The 21,348-nt window shown below is 45.3% G+C and overlaps 1 protein-coding gene across 1 annotated transcript in view; it reads left to right on the forward strand.

Annotated features, from left to right (window-relative positions):
- Window positions 1-19,590, forward strand: part of GMPR (guanosine monophosphate reductase) — a 38,299-nt gene extending 18,709 nt beyond the window's left edge. Inside the window, exons 7-9 of the mRNA XM_058027021.1 lie at window positions 3,579-3,621; window positions 9,716-9,875; window positions 17,976-19,590. Coding sequence (XP_057883004.1) covers window positions 3,579-3,621; window positions 9,716-9,875; window positions 17,976-18,156 — 384 coding nt within the window. The 3' untranslated portion in view covers window positions 18,157-19,590. The remainder of the gene's footprint in view (window positions 1-3,578; window positions 3,622-9,715; window positions 9,876-17,975) is intronic.
- The last annotated feature ends 1,758 nt before the right edge of the window (window positions 19,591-21,348 follow it).

Consider the following 21,348-nt stretch of genomic DNA (forward strand, 5'->3'; position numbering starts at 1 on the left):
GAGTATTACCACAGCTATCTATGTCAATTCCCCAGGAGGGAATGTGTCCAGCAGTTTTTGTTATGTTGATATGAAAGCAGCAGGAAGGATGTGAAGAGATTCAAAGCCTAACAGCTAGGTTCATGTGGATTGTAGCTAATGGTGTGATATGGGTTAGTTCCTTGGGGTACTTTCTTGTATCCACTTCTGTCTTGTCCAGTACATTCATCAAATTAACTCCCCTGTCTTGTTATGTTGGTATAATTTCCATATGAAGAAAAAGAAGTCTCGCTCTCAGAATGAGGAAGTGATGGTGCTGAGCACAGTAAAGGCACTGCAGAGAGCACAGCACGACTGAACCCTGATCTTCAGGAGCTCTGCTAGGATGGGACCACAAACTGGGCTTTTAAACATTCCTATTACTGAAGTTATCATGTATGATTTTTGGAACTGATTCGTTGACAAGGAAAGTGACAATTTTCAAGCAAACATGATAGTCCAAGTGAACACCTGGTGTCTGTCTAGTCATTTACACAGAGAAGTAGGAGGTAAAATTGCACCAGTTACTTTCTTCATGCTAAATTATCTGTAAGACTAAAAGCTCACCTCAGAAATGAATCTTTCATGACTCACTGAAAGCAGAGAGGAAACCCTCCGTGAGATACAGGCATGGTTTCTGTCCCGTGCTGTTTGTCTGGGAGCCAGTAGTCTCAGTTTTCATTCTTGCTAATCCATTGGCCTTGAGAAAGTGCTGCAGTGAGTTACAGTGGAGGGGGCCGGCTGGAGATGTTTCTTCTAGGTCAGAGAACTCCTCTGCTGGACAGAGGCAGTCACATATTCTAGTAAGCCAGCAATGTGGGGAATGGAAAGAAGCCCTGCATGTGTCCTCTCTCATGTGGCTGTCATTTGACAGAGATCCCTGTTTCCCCTTCTCCCTGCCTGGGTGATAGGTCACCAGCATTCAGTGAAAGAAATGACTAAGGGTTTCTTCACCCAGCTACTGCCATACTGTCCCTTTTCCCACACAGAAACACACCCAGTATATGTAGTTCAGAATAAAGCGTCATATGTACTGTTTTTACTGCTGTATATGCCACATACATTATATATCTTCTGCATAATAAATAGGTATCTGTTTGCTGATACCAGCAAATAGATAGCTACAGTGCTTTGTAGAAAGCACTGGTTATGCAGTGCTTATAATATAAGGTTGCTTGAAACATAAATCATACTTATAAACTCATTATAAATTGCTTATAATATTAAATGTTCAACCAGTGTATACTGGTTTTCCATGATGTATTTTTTTCTTACTTTGGCTAAATTTTGTTGCTGTAAAATGGCTTATCTATCAGGAGAACAAGACTGGGGACAAAAACATTACTTCAGCCACATTAAAGTAATTCTGTTGGGGAAGCTGCTTTCCCCTGCCCTTCTTCCTAGCGCCCACTTGGCTCAGAATCGTGCTGTCTACAGGTCCCGTGACCGTAACCCTTTTCAGTAGTCTTGCTTTGGTGTTATGCCAGTTCTCCTGAATTCAGAGGCAGATTTTTACAGATCAGTTTGCCCAGGGTTCTGAGGTAGAAGCTGAGCCTGCAGCAAGCTCTATAACTGAAGCCCAGCCATCTACAAGTCATTTTGAACCTAGACCCAGGGCCCTGTTGGAATAAGCTGAATTTCAAGGGTTAGCTTCCAAGGCAATGCAGCAGCAGAACAGTCTTACTTTGTAGACAGAGTGCCTGTTTTTTCACAAGGAATGAAGTGCTTTATTGCATATAGCTTTATTATATAGCATCTTCTGACATAACTGCTTAGTATGTTCCCTTTCTGTTTCCCTTTCTGTGAATCACTAAATTTACCTGCTTATCTGAAGTAACTGAAGACATCTACAGATAAAGAAGGGTTGTGAATCATCATTGTCAGTTACTTTTATCTTAAATGGTAACCCATGAACTTTTAAGTCTCTTAAGCTGCTCAGCATTTTATAATTTGGTAACATTCAAAGTGATATTTTTTGAAGCTGGTGATTAATGGTTACACAGTAAGCCCCCCCATCCTCACGGCACCTTTGAAAGCATAAAACCTTCATCACTGCCACTACTGGGTTTGTTACAAAAGTCAGATACTGAGCCACCCAAAAACAACTGACTACAACCCACCTACCAGAGAGCATTCAAAGCCAATGTCTCTCAGGTAGTAAGAGTCCTAAAACTATTCTTTAAAGATTATAAGATTATTAGACTCATCTTTCTACCATGGCTCTTCCTCCCCTGACACATGCACACGCACTCACACCCTCCTCCAGGCTATGACAGACTTGTTAAAGGGAAAGAGTTGCACAAGCAGAGCCATTAAAAGGAGAGAGAGATTCAGCTGTCAGCCCAGCACTCATTCCTGGAGCTGACAGCAAGGGTGTCTAAGCTCAACAAAAGGCATAATGTGCTAGAGGTTATCAGCAAATGGAATAAAAGCCTTTAAAGTTCTACCAGGCACTGTTTGCAGTGGGGTGCCCTTTGAAAAGCCACTCACTTTTGGATCCACCTGCTCGGTTTGTGTCTGAATCCTTTTCTGGGCACACAGAGTTTCTAACCCAGAGCCCTGCTGGCAGCTGCCCATCAAAGGCAGCTCTGATATGGCTGATGGAGGGGGTGTCTGGCTGTGCTCGGCCGCAGGTCACGCACAGCCACGCGGTTCTGCCAACAGGGAGGTGAAACAGCATGGGGTAACTGGCCACTCTGGGGGTAGCTTCAAAAGCAACAAAGATGTTGGCAGTCTGCAGTGGATCCAGATCATCAAAGGAATGAGGAGCTCTCCTGGTACAATGACTGTGTAGACTAAAGGATCTTTCATCTGGTGCTCGGACTTTTACAAATCCTAAAGAACCATAGCACATTATGAGCTCTGCTGTGTGCCATTCCTTTTTTACAGCTCTGTCTCACATACACAACCTCCCTCCCCTCAGCTGAACCCCCTTCATTGCACTGAAACTGAAATGTGTAGGTCTAAAATGCTAAAGGTCCAGAGCGCTGTTGCTTCCTTACCAAGACCATAGCATACAGTAAGGAGTAGGATGAGAGGCTCATTTTCACTTAACCAAAAATTGTATTAACTAGAGATTATCAGATAAAAATCCAACATAACTGATGATATATTCCCTCTTCCCTCCCACTGTGGCCTTTTAATATATTGTAAACTGCTGAGAAATTGTTTTTAAATGTCTTCGGTGGCTTAAGGTAGAGGCTTGTGGTACCTCTGCTTCACACAGCCTTACATTAAAATGGCAGGGGATGATTCAGATTGTCAGAGGAGGTTTTGTTTTCTGGTTTCTGGGATTTGGAAGCTTGCAGTCAGGAATTTGCATTGCTGCTGTTACCAGTAGTATTATCAGTAGACTGTACAGTAGAGTAGGTGAGCCTCAAGGAGGTAAGCAGTGGAAAGGATTATTTGGATTCTGTGAAAATGTAGCCAAGGTGATACATCCCAAGTGCACGGTCAGCTCTCTTGACATGCTGTTCCTGAGCAGGGGCCACAGCGCTGCAGTGCTCACTGGGTCCCTGAGTGACCTCGCTGCCACTCACTGTTGTCTTTTCTTTGTGCAGGACGGAGGATGCAACTGCCCAGGAGATGTCGCCAAAGCGTTTGGTAAGAGCTGTGTATTGTGACACCCCCACGTGTCTCCAGCGCCCCTGGCAGCAGGGATGCAGGAATCGGTGTGACCCTGAATGTGTAATCAATTAGCCGGAGGTTAAGTTAGTCCCTGCAGCCGACTCCAGTGAAATTAATGCACCAGGCATGAATTTGCTTTTTGGAACAGACAGTCCAAATTCTGCAGTGCAAAACATAGAGTGGTCAAAGTGATATTTAGAAATTATCTGCCAGGTGTGGTTGAGATACACCTGCTGTGAGAGTACGAAGAAAACTCATAAGAGTTTCTTCTGAGTAGGGTTCAGAGATGCCTGTAACGTTGCCAGATCTGGCTGATTTGAGCCCTGAGTGGAAGAAGAGCTGGTGCAATGCATGCTGGACAGAAGAGCAAAACAAAAAGGCAGGCCAGATCCCTGGAGATGTTCTTGGGATCAACTGTCCACTTGAAGAGATGAGATTTTATTTATACTGTATCCCCTAGAGCTAGGCAGATGTCTGAAACATCTAAGTTAATAATTACCAGATTTTGCTTTCATGTAAGTTCAGTGAATTGCGCCAGCTCTTGATGATAGAATAGAGGATTTAATCTGTGGGTATGGTCTGTTGGGCATGAGAGTTACGTTGGTATGGGGGGGTCAAAATCATCATTGTCACTTAGCCGTAACCTTGTTAGCAGCACATGGGATTCAGGCACTAAATGCATCCTGAGATGACAAGACATTTAAAGGTACTCTCCCACCTCCCAAAAGGCCAGACTCTTTGGAGGTGTCAAGTAGGGTAATGCCTGGAATACAGTGGGACAGCAGAGTCTCTCATGGGATTTCAGGGTGGTATGAAAACAACATTATGATGCAGAATGTCTGCTTTGCAGGAAGCTTTGCAAATATGGAAAGTAGAGGCAGGCCTAAACTCAGATTGCAGACTTGCCAAGAAAAACTCTAGGCCTGGAACTCAACTCCTGGAAAGGCTGAAACCAAAATCTGTCTTCTAAGTTTGCAGACAGCTCCAGTTTTGAGACAGATCATATCACAAGGAAGACTTAATTACAGAATTCTAAGGACAGCTGTGGAGTGATTGCTACCAGCAAGGAATGTGCCTGGTCATAGGATTTCATATAACCCTTGTGTTGCCCAGTGGTGATGTGATGCAATGCAGATACTTCAGTTGGGTGATTCCAACATAGCTGAGCAGCAGCATCCACCCTCTTAGATAGGATTGTGGTAAAAAAATGCCCAACCTCTCCTCAGTCCTCACTCTGACATGGTGCCTGCAGTGAGGTCTTTATTCTGCCTTTCTCTGGCTTCACAGCTCACCAAGTTCTTACTGGTGGTGTGGTCCTTGGGAGCTTGTGAACTGAAACTGTGACTTCACTGTATTCCCAGCTGTCTGCATAGAAACCTGGCCTGTGGGAAAGGTCTTTCTTCAGCAAGAGCATTTCCAGAAGCTAGAACAACAGGGAGCAACTTCACAGTGTTTCAAATGTTTTTCTTTGTAGTGTTTATTACAAGTCTAAAAGATGCCTGTAGTCTCTTTGGACTAACTGAACCTGAACCTGCTTGAAACCTGTGAAGAGACAGTTTTTGGCTTTGCTGTTCATCAAGAGGTGCTGGGATTCCCAGTGGTACATGTCTGAAGGCTGCCACAGGATTATCCCTTGGACAGAGGAGCCATCAGAAAGCTGACATTTTCCAGGCAGTAATTGTACTCTTGATAGTAACCCAGACAGATCAGTGTGACTGTGTGTCACAGCTACAGAGCTGGAAATGATGGAGATGACCCTGAGGCAATAAACTTACTGTATCTGGTTATGTACACTTGACATAGACACACTGTGAACATCTGACAAGCTGGACCCAGATGTGCCTTTGTCAAAGGTATGTGGCAAAATAAGCTTTGAGATAACATTGTTACTATCAGTGTTTATTGAATGCTACTGAAGTGGTTGGCTATCTGAACCTCTTAGAGCGCAGCCACCATGCCCAACATTTACAAGTCAAAGCCTTGATACTGAATTGTCAGGCACAGACCTCTGTGCTTGAGTTACATGAATATATTGGATAGCAAAGACCAGGTGGTGGAACACCCAGACCTACAATGCCATCTAGGGATGAAGGCCTGAACAAAGCACGGACAATAGACAAGAAGAGGACTTTGGTGAAAGTAATTGTGCTGTCTCTTTCTGGTGGATCACTGTAAAATCTTCATGGGATGGGATGATTCCCTATAAAGGAGTGACAGAGCATCTATTTGAATTATGGGAAGTATGAGGGAATCCCAGATGTGAAGACAAGCACTGGAAAATGGCTAAAGGTGTGACTAGAGCAGCCGAGTTCATGGAAACACAAGGAGTAGATTGGATTAAGTGAGAGAATTGTGAAGAACCAAGAAACAGATGTTGAGAAGCTTTAAGGTGCACCTGTGACTTGGTGTCAGGACTCAGAGGCAGATAGGGCATTTTGACAGGGGAGACAAGGTAGAAGCCTATTTAAAACTGCAAGGAACTGGGAAGCACTGAAGATGAGGAACAGAAATGCTGGGAGAAACATACTTTGGGAGAGACTGCTGTAGTTCTGGAGCTGTTGGATGGGAACCTGCTATGCATTTGGTAAACTGAATGAAAAAGATGAAGGTTGATAGGAAAGGAAAGAGCTGTTTTGATGCAGGAATGAGAGAAAGCATTAAAGAAATTTATGCTGGGCTCTCAGATGGTTCATACAGCTGAACCCTTGGAAAGGCTGATAACATGAACACATTTCTCAGAATGCTCCAGGGAGGCACTACTGTCTCCTTTTTTAATGATGAGAAGTCAGAGCACAGAAATACTAAGTTCAATTGCCTGAGGTCACATATTTTTCTGACACAGCCAAGAAAGAATGTGCCTTTTGAATCCTGTGCCAGCATCTTTAACACATTACTGCTGTTCCTTACAGCAGTGGTGAGAAGAGATGCAGGAGCAGGGAAGGAAAAGGAAGGAAAAATCATATGGAAAAGTCAACTGGGGACATAGGCTAGTTCCAGATTATACTGGATCACACTGGTTTTTTCTCCCGTTTTCAACAGCTGTGTGTGTACCTACTGCTGCAAAAGCTTCCTGGCTCAGCTGGAGCACAGGTGAATGTTAATTCCAGGCTAAGCTCTGGTCCAGGCAAACTGAGGCTGCATCTGCCTGGAGGGCTGCCCAGCTCACAAATCCAGGCCGACTCCAGCTGAATTTGTGCAGAGCCAATCTGGTTATCAGTGACTTGTATAATCAGGCATACAAAAGACATCTGAGGGACTCTATCCAGATCCAGCAGAACTGTGTGAGTGCTGCAAGCTCAGGCTGGCGTCAGCACTGCTATTCTGTAATGGCTTGAAAGAGAAGGCACTGTGAAATGTGAATGAGCAAAATCAGCCCAGATACAGCATGGGCCTCAAGGGGAAAGTCAGTGCACGAAAGTGGCATTGTGTAAAACCAGGACGAGTCTGGCCAGCTCTGACTGAGCTGCTGGGATGCTTGTGTGCAACATCCCCCATCACATCCTGGGTTATCTAGGAAACAACCAGGTGTTTCCAGTCCTTTACAACCTAAAATAATGGCCATGCTGTCAATCTGTACTTGAAAACAAAAGACTGCAGATGGATGTTGAGAACATCACCAGTGCTTCTGGTGGTTATACAAGAAAAATGTGCGTAAGTTAAAGACCATGCTAAAAGCTGCAACCTCCTGGTAGGATATTAACTGATGGAAACATAATGGAACAGACTTGAAACTTTCAGATATGTTTGCAACACTGAAGCACATTGGAAGGTTCTGGAGAACATTGGAGAAGTATATTTAATATGGGCTTGTCATTTCTGGAGCAGCAGGGCTGCAAGCATGTGTCGATTCAATGTTTAGACGTGCTGCATCTGCTGTAACATAGCTCCTCTCTTCTGGAATAGCTTGATGAATTATGTTGTAGTTTGCAAAAGTTCCTCAAGTTGGATGAGTTTCAATCCTGTAATTCAAACATATTTGCTTCCCTCCCAAAAATAGGCAGCCAAAAGGAAAATAATAAATAGATACAGAAGTGCACAGGATCCAAAATTCTGTGACTTTGAAGTGTAGTTTTCATGTGCCTTTTGCATTATTAATTTGAAGGCTGTAAGACCCACAACCAAAAATGGCACTAGAATTGGGGATCAGGAGGTACTATTGACATGGCAGAATCCAGAATGTCTTTTGGCAGGCTTTTGACTTGTTAAAACACTCTTTGCAGCCTTGACCTCAAATCTGTCCCTCCTTCCTCATGTTTTCTTCCACCACAAAGAAGACATTGGCTAGGTTTCCCAGGGTACTTGTTTTTTGAAAGATGGAGCAAGGTTGTACTAGGTAGCAACAGGAATTTGCCACCAGTAATTAAAATATGAGTATTCCCTTTGTTTTTGGCAGGCATGAGTTGAACCGAGAGTTTAAAACTCAGCCATCTGAAACAAGAAAGCTCAGGAGAAATCTGCCAGGCAGCTGACATGATAGGATACCTGAATGAGTGCCTGGCTATAAATATTGCTTGTGATGTGCTTTGCATAAGCTTCATTTTTAGTATCCCTTTACCATGGACACAGTGTTCCTTTCAAGCAGGCACCAGGCAAAGGGAGGTGAGGTCAGCAGAGCAGCTGGGTGCTCTGCCCCCAGGCACTGCTGCCAGCTCTGCTCTTTGGCAAAGGGGCGGAGGGAGGAACTGGCACACTTCACTCTTGTCATGTGTTCTAAGATCAAAATATTCTCAACTTCAGGTTTGGTAGAAGCTGTGCAGATGTGATAGGGATTTCACTTACTTTTCAGATTTCAAGGTCTGGTGCTATTGTTGGGATAGTGACAGAGATCAGAGCAAATCCTAATGCCAGACTTACCTAGTCTGGGGTCTCCCCAGACTTCAGATTTGTTCTTAGGAGGATGGATGTAGTTCAAGCTCATGTGCTTTCTGTGAAGTGTGGTTTATAGCTCAGTTCTTCTGCCAGTTCTGGGAAGAAGCTGAGCAGAGGAGAGGCCTGTTCTGGCACATACACATTGAAGAAGCAGAGAGTATGAACAGGAAAATGCTTTGTTTCAGGGTTGGGTCACCACAGGCTCATAAAAGACTAAAGGCCAAACTTTTCCAAGCAAGACTCCTAGATATGCCAAAATATCAAAGGAGGAGCTGCTGGTGGAATAGTTCCAGCCCAGCTGGAAATACTGGAGATCACAGTAGAAAATAAGGAATGATTCCAAAAACCTTCTTCCTGATCTTACTCCCAGCAGAGCTGATTTCATGATTTACAAACCCAGAGGAGATAGACAGACTGAACAGTCATGATTGAGTATTCAGTGTTGCTATTCAGTATCTGGAACATATTTAGGAGTAGTAGCTATGGGTTAGACTTCTTTGTGGTGTGTGCTGAGAAGCATAGAACCCAGGAGTGATGGTCCTTGGACCAGAATTTTTAAACAGGAGCCAAATGAGATGCATCCAGATCTCTTTGACTAGGTATCATCCAGAACAACACTGAACACAGATGGGTGATGGACTTGAAAAATCATTATTTCAGTTAAAAATCTGAATCAATCATTTTATGTAATTGCTGGGAGGATTACATTACATCCATGAGTCTGCTTTCCTTCAGGGTACATTCCCATTCTCCACTTGTGGCCTAGAAGACTCTTGAAGTAGGAACCATCCACTTCTGTGTACAGCATTGAGCTGTACAGAGTTAACAGGTCCCAGCCCTGTGTTTAGGACTGTTGATTGCTGCAGTCACAGTTAATAAGGAATTGTGCTCAGATACTATTATGAAGAGTTGAAACTGAATTTGAAAATAAAAGGCTGTGGGATAGAGTAGAATAATCTCTATCTTTGTCATTGTAACAGAAAAGGGTTTTTTTCCATTTAAATTACGAGAGAAATACAATTCAGCCTGTGTCAGTTCTAAAGTAAAGCTTTTCATCCACGTTTGCTGTGACTATTACAGGAGGGGACTCTGCACTAAACTGTAAAATGCTGGCTATTGTTTCCAGAGATCCCTGTGCTCTTGCTTTGGCTTTCACCTTCTCTTTTCCCTGCTTTTTTACGTGTCCTTTTGCTGATCACAGGAGCTGGTGCTGACTTCGTCATGATTGGAGGAATGTTTGCAGGCCATGACCAGAGTGCTGGAGAAATTCTAGAAAGGAACGGCAAGAAGGTGAAACTATTCTATGGAATGAGCTCTGATACAGCTATGAAGAAGCATGCAGGAGGGGTTGCTGAATACAGGTATGAATTCCACACAGGAGCAATTGCAGTGAGCCCTCCATCCAGGAACTTTTGGAGCAGAATTGGGCAGAAGGAAACAGGCCTATGCTGCTGCTCCCATTGAAACAGCTGTTGCCTACATTTACAACAGCAAATCTGAGGGAGGGATGACATCACAGGGAGACAGGGAGAAAGAGCTGAGATTGGCTGGCTGAGAGCAGTGATGTTCACTTGTTTGCAGCTGGTATGGTGTGCTGTCACTGCTGCACCAGTTGTGTGGTCTGGGAAGTCATTAGGCACTCTTCTGACATACTGCTCCCTCAGGATGTGTATGAACTAAATGCTGGAACATGACATAGCAGGCTGCAGTTTCTGTCCCTCTGCTTGTCCACATTGGGTGTCTTCTTGGTGTAGGGATTCCCAGCTGGCCCACAGGCTCCCTTCTGCTTGCAGAAGGTGGGTGCTGGTGAGCCGGTGAAGCTCAGCTGGGGTTTCCCCAGTACAGAGATGAGGACCAGGACTTCCAAAGCACTCAGACACCAGCAGCAGCTCTGGGACTCCCTTCTGCATTTTTTGGGCAGTCTTCATAGGCAGCAGAAGCCTATGTACAGTTTTTCCAGCCCTCTTTAGGTAACAGAGCATCAGAGTAGCCTCAAATAATGCAGAATGCAGAAGCTTCATTTTTGAGCTAACTCCTCAGGGGAGAGGTAAGGAAGACAGATTTTGCAAAGAAATCTGTTGTCCATTGCTGTTTTACTCTGGAAAGTGCTGACAATGTTGACTTCTTGGAAAAGCAGATGACATCAGAAAACCTCTGTGTCTTTTCTCTTCTGAGTGGCAGTCTTAGTCACTACCCTTGGACAACATGGTTCTTACATACTTCATTGGAGAATGACTCCTGTCTTACAGTAAACACTGGTTTATTGAGGGGTCCCTTTTGATTCTTCTCTGCTGGCATAGATTCAGGCTCTGGTCCCATCTGGTAAGTTGCTGTTTGCAGGAGTCTCAGTACACCTGTACTTCCAGCCACACACTGGGGATTGATGGGTTTGTTGGCCTCATCTGCTACAACCACTCCAGGATACAAGTTTTTCCCAACGTGTCCTGCTGCTACCATGGGTAAGAGTTTCAGCTCTGTGAAGATGACAGCACAGAATGTAAAGCAGAATGGGATCCACAAAATGAAATGGAATTCATGCTTTGAAACAGAGATAAGCTGATAGATAGCAATCCCAGATGTCATGCTAGATAGAAGGATCTTTGATCCCACCTCCTGTTCTCCACCCCAGCATTGACTCCTGTGGTGGTTTTCCTCTGCACCATAAAATTGTGTATTTGTTCACATAGCACTTAGTGGAGTGCAAAGTGGTAAAACTTAGCCTCTGTCAGAGCATTTACAACCTAGATTGTGGTCTAGTTTGTGGCATCACAGAATCATTTGGGTTGGAAGGGACCTTTAAGGTTCATCTAGTCCAACATCCCCATAATGAGCAGGGGCATCTTCAACTAGATGAGTTTGCTCAGAACCTTGTCCAGCTTGGCCTAGAGTATTTCCAGGCATGGGACATCCACCAGGTCTCTGGGCAGCCCATTCACTGTTTTTGCTTTCAAACACAACTGGTTTCTTGCAGAAGAAAGAGCTGCACAAGATGCCATCTGCATCTGAGACAAGCTGAAATGAAACACCAGACGGATGTTGCATATCTCTGAGTTTTGATTCACTTTGGGTTCATATGCCACTGCCCAGAAGCAGTGCAGAGTCTGGGAGCTCTTTTTTCTTCTTTTGTGCCCTAGCAAGTCTACTTGTCATCAAATCTCAGAACAAACGGTCTGAGTGGACAGCACTAATAAGTGTCTCTTAGTATAAAAGTGGCAGCTGCCAGTTGCACAGTTGTGCTGGCAGCCTTTACCTGAATGATCATTTCCTGTCCTGTGCTACCCTGAGCTTGAGTCAGCTGGAGTGTGGGAAAGGCCTGATGCTGCTCAGGCCTGTGGTTATTGGCATTTCCCCGAGAGCCATCTCACTGAGCAGCCCAAATGTGCTGCCAGATCTCAGTACAGCACAGTCCTTAGGGACTGGCCCCCACAGAGCTGGTGAAAGATGCAGGAAGAGTTTGAGAAGGCTGGCTGTACCAAGAGGACAAAGGACTGAGGCAGCTCTTAAATTCTGTTCTACCTAATTAGGTGTGTGTGATCTGGCAACAAAATTTATTGCCAGCAGGCAAACTAATTGACACTGGTCCCTCTTAAAAATGAGATGAAGTGCAAGTATCCCATCTTGTAGGAGCAAAGGTTATACAGAAAGGTGCTGTATTTGGCTCAGTCTAGATAGACCTTTTAAAGTCATTATGTGCAATGCTATACAAATTTGGCTTGATCCATGGCTGTATTTTGATTTGCATCCTTGATTTGAGAATTTCCTGGGGACCAGGTTCTGAGACTTTCTCAGCAGCAAGGGAGCAGGAGCACAATCTGAAATTTTTAGTCTCTGTTGAAATACTACCTTTCTGTGCCACTAATAGGTAGCATAGGAGGAGTCTGCCAGTGTACTGCTAGATACAACAGCTCCAGACACTAAATCTGTGAGCCTTGGGTCTTTACTGGGGAAGTGCTGATACTCATCTTCACTCTGCAGCCATGACACTGACCTGGCTGCCTGTACCAGCCTTGGGCTCAGTCTTCCTTGGCCTGTCCCAGCATGAGTGTCACTGTGGTTTAAAAATAGCAGCTGCTAAATCCAGCATTGTAAATGTGCTGGGCATTGAAGGGGGATTTGAAACAGCCCTTATAGTAAAAGTTACAGGAAGTTTAATCACTTCCTAGTTTAGCTGATGGCAAGCTTGAACCAAAAGGGTTCTTAGTCAGCATTTTAAATGCTGGATACCCCAAACTTGACCCAAACAGGTCAAGTCAGTGGGGGTCCTTTATATGCATTTAAAAAGCCCAGCTGTAAGTCTGTATTGGTGACCCAAATAAGCTGTTTTGTCTTTAAAAGAGCCTGAACACTCACAGTGTGTTATTGGAGCAGTGGGGAGCTCAGTGTGCTCAGTCCCCTGCAGAATCAGACTGCTTGTCATTTAACTTCATCTTCTCAAAACTCCACGTGTTGGCTGGAGAACCTGAGCCTGCAGCAGCTACATTAAAACTGACAGATAAGGTGAGATGGCTGTGGCAGGGAATAAAAGTCATGAGAGTAGTTGTTTTTGTAATGAATATGTCAAGCTGATCCCATTTAATCTGTGTACTCACTTTCATTTATCTTATGTCATTTATATATTGGCTTATTTTTACATTTTCACCTCCTTCCATGAGGAATATGGATCAGAGCTGGGGATTTCTGAAAGGCAATTTTTGTGTTTCTTTTGTGGGAGAAGAGAAATAAGGCAAGCAGGGTCTGAGGATGCATGCAGTATTATTCAGTTTGAGTCAATTTGTTTTTGTTAACCCTTTTGAAATTTCACAGGTTTTGTGTGAATGCTGCAGTTCTATTGTGGCCACTCAGCAATTCACAGCTGCTACTAAGCTGGGTTTGGGCACTTTATATTAACTGCAGGGTGAAATTTTGGCCACAGAGGCAGAATAGCACCAACTGCCAGCTGCTGCTTACCATCTTGTGTATCCCAAATGATAGCCTGGAAGACGTGTCCCCAGTTCCTCCATTTCTTATATGCCCCACTCAAAAGATTGCTTCATGCCAGGGCAGCCTGACCCCTTTATTCTGACCCACATTTTGCTGGGCTGGCAGAGCACCATCTCATGTGTTTCATCCCATGCAGCCTGCCAGGATTCCCACCCACCACACACATCCCTCCATGCAGCAGCCTTCAGCTGGCCAGGAGGAGCACCACAGACTGGGCCCTGTGCAAAAAGTCTGAAGCAATTTGTTTTCTCTTTCTGTTCAGTGGCTGGCAAGAGTCAGAGTTACTGCTGAGAGCATCTGAGCACACCTTTCCCAGCCGCTGGGAGCCTCAATTGCTCTGTCATCACCTTTCTTTCTGAGAAGGGGTTACTTTTGGGTCATAGCTCCAGGAGAGATGTCAGAGCAGCAAAACCCTCAGCAGCTCCTGCTGTCTTGCTTATGCAGCTCTCTGCCAAGTGTGCCAGCTTTTGTGACAGCCCGTGTAATCCATTGTCATGGTTTATCCCAGCAGGCAGTAAACACCACACAGGCACTTGCTCACTCCACCCCCCAGTGCGATGGGAGACAGAATTGGGAAAAAACAGCAAAATTCATGGCTTGAGATAAAGACAGTTTAGTAGGACAGAAAGGGAAGGGATAATAACAACAGCAGTAATAATATACAAAACAAGTTATACACAATTTTTCACCACTCGCCAGCCAATGCCCAGCCAGTTCCTGGGCAGTGGCCCCAGCCAGCTTTCCCCCCTAGTTTATATACTGAGCCTGTTGCCATATGGTATGGAGTGTCCCTTTGGTCAGTTTGGGTCAGCTGTCCTGGCTGTGTCCTGTCCCAGCTTCTTGTGCCCCACAGCCTACTTGCTGGTGGGGTGGTGTGAGGAAGAGGAAAGTCCTTGACTTGCAGCAACCACAGCTTGGCAGTAACTAAAACACTGGTGTGTTACCAACACTGAGGGCTGTCCATGGGACGCAGTTCCTTTACAGCTGTCCCTTTTCTAGCATGAGTCACACAGGGACTACGCTCCCTTTGGGAGTGCACTGCACGTCTCCTCAGGTGTGTCCAGGTGTGTCTTCTCTCCCAGTGGCCATTGCTGTTTCATAAATACACTTGAGGAGAGATGCCACGTGCTCCTCTGACTTGCTGAAAGTTTGGTGGCTCACAGCATTTTTGGAGCCAGGTGGAACATCTCTGCAATGATGCAGGCTGTGGCCTTATCCCACACAGGTCACACTGGCCCCCCCTGTCACCTGAACCCTGCTGTGTTTGCCCAGCACAGCACCCATGTGGGTGCTGGTGGGAGTCAGCTGGGCACTCATCATGTTGGTACTCATGAATGTACTAACAGGGTGTTTGGACATAAATAATTTGGGCATGCATGCATGAACTGATTGGATGCTTATGCAGAAATTACTGGCTATTCATGCATGAATTAATTGGGCACTCATGCATTAATTTATTCAGTGCTCATGCATGAACTAGTCTGGCACTCACACACAGCAAGCCCAGCAAGCCCAATCCATGGCCTATACATCACTCCTTGGGAAAGCACGCATTGGGGAGACCTTAGAAGGTTAGTCCAGTATGAACTCTTTGGACATCATCACAGTCTTAACATACATAAGTTAAAAACTCCATTTTTCCTCCCTATGGACCAGCCACCAGGGAATGATACTGTAGCAGTTCACTTACTAAATGTCTCTCCTCCATCCTGAGCACGGTGTTAAAGGGGTTAACATTTGGTTTTATAGCCCTCTGGATACAGATCCCACCCCTGGGCCAGACTACAGCAATTAATAGTGCACCAGTGTGTGCATACATGTAGTGAAATTCCACCCACGCTTCCCTGGGAACCAGATGACTTCTCAGCTCAGTCTGAGCAACATGTTATCTCTTAAAAACCCCTTTCCTCTGGGGACAAGACTATTGGGGTTAATGTTAGCACAGCTTGAGTATATATTCATCAGAAACATCATCCCCTTATCTCTGTGGACAAGGCTCTGGAGCTAATCTCACACCTCTCTTCTAGTGTGTTTTCCCCAGTATGATGTCTACAGGTTACTCCTTGATCAACAGGACATCCCACCAGCTGACTCTGGAGAAGCAATAGCAAGGGTTTAGCTGTCAGAGCTTTGGGGATGTGTCATTAGGTGTTCACCACTTCTGTAGACCTTGGTCTCCAAAGCCTTAAGTGGCAACCCACAGGCTTCAGCTTCCTGACACCATTGTAGCCACTGCAGGGATCTCTCCCAGGGGCAGTGGCTGTAACCATCACCCATTTCTGTATTTTTTCACTGAAAAAAGGACCACCAAGCACTCATGTTCATAGGAGCAATGTGCAGCTTATGACCCACAGGATGCACAAATTAAGCACAAATTAACAGGGAATTTACATTTACTGATGGTGCATTCATGCATCAGCTAATTGACCTCTCATGCATGAACTGAATGGGCGGCCATGCACGAATGCAGTAAACCCTGCACTCCTTGCACAGAACAGCATGCAGGGCTCTTCAGGTGGCAGGACATGGTAGAATTTGCACTGGTTTCTGCAAATCCCAGACATGGCACTGTCTCTCATAATCTTGCAGGAAGCTCCCTGGAGCCTGAGCTCAACCTCCCAGCTTTGTCTGGAAGAGATGGGCATGGCCAAAAGCAGGAAGTGGCATGAGTGTTGTTTCAGCCTTTTCCTTCTGGCACTGGAGCTGAAAATAAAAGCCTGGGAACTCCCAGCAGCAGAGGCCATACAACAGACCCCTAAACCCTGTGCAGTCTGCAAGATGCCAGTGGCACATCCATCTTCCACTGGCCACTGCAGTGCTTATTTAAGAGTTTCAAGAAAGAGTCAATTACTCATCAGATGTAGGGAGATTAATAATGGCTCCTTACTCACATGGCATATCCACACTTTGCCTTTATTGTCTCCCTAGGGCTGTGACCTCACATTTAGACTAACAGGATGAAATATAGGCAGGCTCACACCGAAGTACCTCCACATAGCAGCTGTTGCTGTTGTTAATGATTCACAAATGGAGCCTACAAACAGGCATGCCCTTTCTTGTACTATCCCCTGGAAACTTTTAAGGAAGAAGCAAATAAAGCCACATTTAGAATAATGACAGACCGCTGCCATGATTTCTGCCTCCATTTTGTAGGGCAGAAGGAAAGCGTCTCCTCATCTGTCTTAGACCCTCCCTTCCCAAGGCTTCCCTTCCCAGAAGAGCCAGTGTGCCAGGCAGGACAAGCTTACTCTAAAGTGTAATGGGATCAGCTGCTGATGCCACTGATCACCTCATAAAGGGTCTCCGCTACAGGAGGGATTGCTGAACATGGGGCTGTATTACAGCGCCCTGAGGTGGTTGCTGGGGTGAGAGAAAGACGAGAATCTTGTTTCTTGATCAGAAGGCTGGATTTATTGATATATGATATATAATACATTATTACTATACTAATAGGAATAAGAAGAGAGGTTGCGGATGCTGCTAAGCTAAGCTAAGAATAGAAAAGAATCTAAAAACAAGAGAATTCTCTGTCTCTGTGTTCCAGAGAGCTTGCCCTGTGATTGGCTCTTAATTATAAACATGGGAACATGACCCAATCACAGGTGCATCCTATTGCTTTCCACAGCAGCTGATAACAATTTTTTACATTCTCTTTCTGGGGCCCTTGCTTCCCAGAAAACGAACAAGTCCCAGAGAAAGATTTCTATGAAAAAATGTCTGTGACAGGGCTGGAGAAAGCTGGAGGAGGAGTGGAAGTTATTTGCTTGGATTCTTCTATCATGTAACTCTTTCAGATGTGCTTTTTGGGAACAGTGTAGTCTGTGCTGGCATGCACCAGCACTTGACAGTATTCACAGCATTGGTGTTTTTCTGGCCTTTTGCCTGGCACTGAATTGTGCTAGATCACCTTTTAGCTTCAAGGGACAGCTGTGCAGCAGGTTTCTGTAACGGGTTTCCTGCTCTCTCTCTCTGTGAGCTCTGGAGAATCACACTGGTAGGAGACAGCCAGAGCACTTCCATCTGTGGCTGATCAGTAACATGGGACAGAGCCCAAGGGCCATGAAGCCTCTGTAGAGCTGTGCTGGGTGGTGCCTGCTGAGAACCAGCTCCAACATTTCTCTGTTTGAGTTTGGCCATTCCTTATACTTCAAAGTTGCAGCTCTCACAGTCAAATTTACTTTTCAATAAAGCTGGAAGTTCCACTTGCTTGTAGGCAGATGGTAGAGGGGAGGAAGGGGCAGATCTGTAAATAAACTCATGGGATATTGGAGCATCTACAAGATCTGTCTGCTTCTACTTCTCAGTGTTGGTGGTGAGTGGAGCTGAGGCGTTTCAGTGCTTGAGAGCACCAAGCAGCAGCAAGCAGTAAAGCTGGGGGCACATTTGTAAACTGCAGCCTGCAGAGTTCAGTGCCACAATTCTCCATTAAACACACTCATGTTTTGCATCCATATGAATGCAGTGACTGATCTCTTCTCCAGGGCTTCAGAGGGCAAGACTGTGGAGGTGCCATACAAAGGGGATGTGGAACACACCATCCTGGACATCCTCGGGGGGCTGCGCTCCACCTGCACCTACGTGGGAGCTGCCAAACTCAAGGAACTGAGCAAGAGAACGACGTTTATCCGGGTCACCCAGCAGCACAACGAGGTCTTCTCCTAGCCTAGGCCTGGGGGGCTGGAGAGAGGGCTGGGAAAGAAGAGCAGGAAGGGCTGCTCTCTTCCTTTGCTTTCTCCTCCATGTTGTGTTAGTGGCAAACTTCCCTCTCTCAGAACGGCAGTGTCATAGCCATTGGCTATGGCTTGGATTTGGAAGGGGAAGGTCATGCTATTAACACAATGCCATTGATTCAAAATGCAATTGCCTCATCTTTTATCATTGTGCCTATTTTATTTTTTAGTCATTTCTTCACCTGTTTTTTTTCCCCTCTGATAAATAGCTGCTGAAACCTCAGTTAACAAGGAATTGGCTTGTACAGACATGGCTGTTAACGCCTGCACACATTCACACATTCCCTTTTCTAAGACTGACCTGTCAACTACCACCACTTTCTGGCAGTGCACCTTTCAGAAATTGCTGGCTGGGAGAGAAAAAGATGAAAGGAATTGCATGGAGAAAAAAATCCTCAAATTCTCTTCATCTTTTTTCTGGCTAAAGAACAGATGATATGACACAGCTGCCAGAGGTGGATGGTAGATGAGGCCTGGCTGCCTGTGAGATGTGATGCTAAAAACACCAGATCTCTGTCACTTTCAGTTGACAGGGCTGATGTTGCTGTTCTTTCTTAAACCTCCCTGTTCAATGGACTTGCCCCTTCAGAGAAGCGGGCACTGAATGTAGCAAAACCGTGCTGGCCCCCCTGCCCCCGTCTGAGGAGATCATTCCGGTGACCACTTTTCAGAGCTTGCCTGCTTTATCATAAGTGCAGTTATTGAATTACCTGGGTTCCTGCTTTTACCTTCTCTCTGGGAACAGGTTTTTAAGATATTGAAACTCAGCAACTGTAAGCCTGACATGGGGGGACGATTCTTTGTAGCCCTCCCTGTTCCCTTGCCCGCTCACATCCATTTAGCAAAGATGTAAAAACACTGTGCAGTGTATTGTCTGTGGCCAGGTGGAGGAGGCCAGAGGGATCAAATTGCCTTCTGGTTATGTGGTACCACTCCTTTGCAGTCCTTGACATCATGTAAAGCAAGAGAGAGCTTTTGGCAGAGCAGCCTGGTTGATTGCAAGACACTGTCAGGCTTAGATGGAGTTGAAGTATTTGCTCTAAAGGCAGTAGTGAATATTTGAGACTCTGAGTAACACCTCAATAAAGTGTAATGGCCTGATAATTAATTGATAAATCACAATGAAAATTTCTTTGGAAATACACATTGCATCCACATGAATACCACAGTAGCTCGATATGATAAATGATGTAAAAGTGAGCACCAATGAATTAATAATGCTTGGCCACTTACTTTAAACTGCTGCTGAGATCATAATGCAGCTGGTGTTACTTCAGTACTTCAGAGTCTTACTTTCCCCTCCTGTAGACATCTGTGGAAAGAGGCAGGCTTCCTTTGAAAAGCAAAAAAGTGATCTGTAGGAAAAGGAATAGCAAAGAGAAACTCTAGAATTAAACTTATACGTTGGACCGCTCAAAAAGCCAATCACAAGGACTGGTACAGTTAACCATGCTGAGAAGCAAATCCAGGCCACAAGCTGATCCCTGGTGATTTTTCAGTGTGTTGTGCACATTAGAAAAAGCAGAGGGTATCTTCTAAATTTCTTGGTATTTAACATGTAGGATGTACTTCTTAATTGTGGGATGACCTCTTCCTCTGCTTTGTAAGAGAACGAGGGCCTTGATGTGAGCACAGGTTATGCTTGTGCTGGCTGCAAGGACCATTTGTCTTCCCCACATATCATAAAGGAATGTGAATGCAGAAGAGAAGCAGGCCCTGTGAATCCAGGCCCTGATCTCTCCAGTTCCCTCCAGCCTGGAAGCATCATGTTAAGAGAATGCCAGGCTTCTCCACCACAGAAAGGCACCATGGGCCACCTGCTGCTCTCAGCTGCACTAGGCCCAGAGCAGGGCAGTGTGACCTCTCTGCATCAGTACAGCTGTGGGACAGCACTGCTCTCTGTTTATGTGATGTGGAGGGGGAGCAAATGGACACCTCTGTCAGGAGTGGGGTTGGACCACCACGGCCCAGGCCTGACTACAGGTGTGTCTCCACACTGGTGCCTTCACATGTGGGAAGTGCAGCACTCTGCTGGTCTCATGCCCACTCTCACTAGCGCTTTTCTACTTTTTTTAGCTGCATTTCTAAGTGGAATTTAAGAAATACATATGCATATAACAAAGTATATATATTTGTAAACATTTTTTTAAGAGATCATGCGCACACCAAACCAAGCAGCTTTATGATGGCCTCAGAACAGTTTCTTTTCCAAAGGGCAGGTGCTGGGGGCAAGGGGAGGCTGCCTCTCTACAAGTGTGGCAAATGGGGCCACTCTTCCACCTCCTTTCCTTCTCTTCCTGCACATAACTCTGATCAGTGACTAATAGGACAGGGACAAGCTATTCTTAAGCTGTCCCAGAATTCTTCAGTCTATGAATGACATTTGATGCCATGAATGGTGATTGATAAAGTTTTGATGTTACGTGTTTGGTTTTCTGAATAGCAGGTCCTACCACTGTTTTGATAAGCAACATGTTTTCTTTCATTTTCTCCTCTCCAAAAGTGAGCAGGAGAGAAAAATGAGATGCATAAAGGCTGAACTGGTGGCATGTCTACATCTCACCCAGTTTTATGTGAACTTTGTTCAGGAATAACCCTTAGCTATGTCAGTGCTTCTCACTGACACTGTATATGTGCAGCTCTGAGACAGGCTGGAAAATACAAAAAAGCACTGGAGTCCCCTTTAACACCTATTCCTGTGCTGCAGCTCTTGCCCTGATCTTCACTTAGCTCCAGGTCCTGTACCCTGCTCAAGCCTGCTGCCACTCCCACAAGGAACAGAGGCAGAGGGAGCCAGGAACACGCTTTGTCTGGCAGGATGGTCCACTGACAAATGCCATGTGCCATTTTTAGATCTACCTCACCTGCACATCTAACTGGGTTTTTTGTTACTTGGTGTCCTTTTGTGGGAAAAGAAATTTTTAAAGTGCTTAATAATGCTTAATGTTGTCATTCTGCATAACCAGGTCTTCTTTAATCCTACACTCCAACCCCATCCTGTCCAGAGGAATGCTGTGAGTGTGACAGCCTGTACTGCAGGCCAGGGCCATGCCTGCTTCCCCAGCCAGGCAATTGTTGGGCTCCCAAGAGCAGTGTTGAGGTTCCCACTGGATCCACAGGGGTG

This window comes from Melospiza georgiana, chromosome 1, assembly GCF_028018845.1.
Source record: "Melospiza georgiana isolate bMelGeo1 chromosome 1, bMelGeo1.pri, whole genome shotgun sequence".
NCBI lineage: Eukaryota > Metazoa > Chordata > Aves > Passeriformes > Passerellidae > Melospiza > Melospiza georgiana.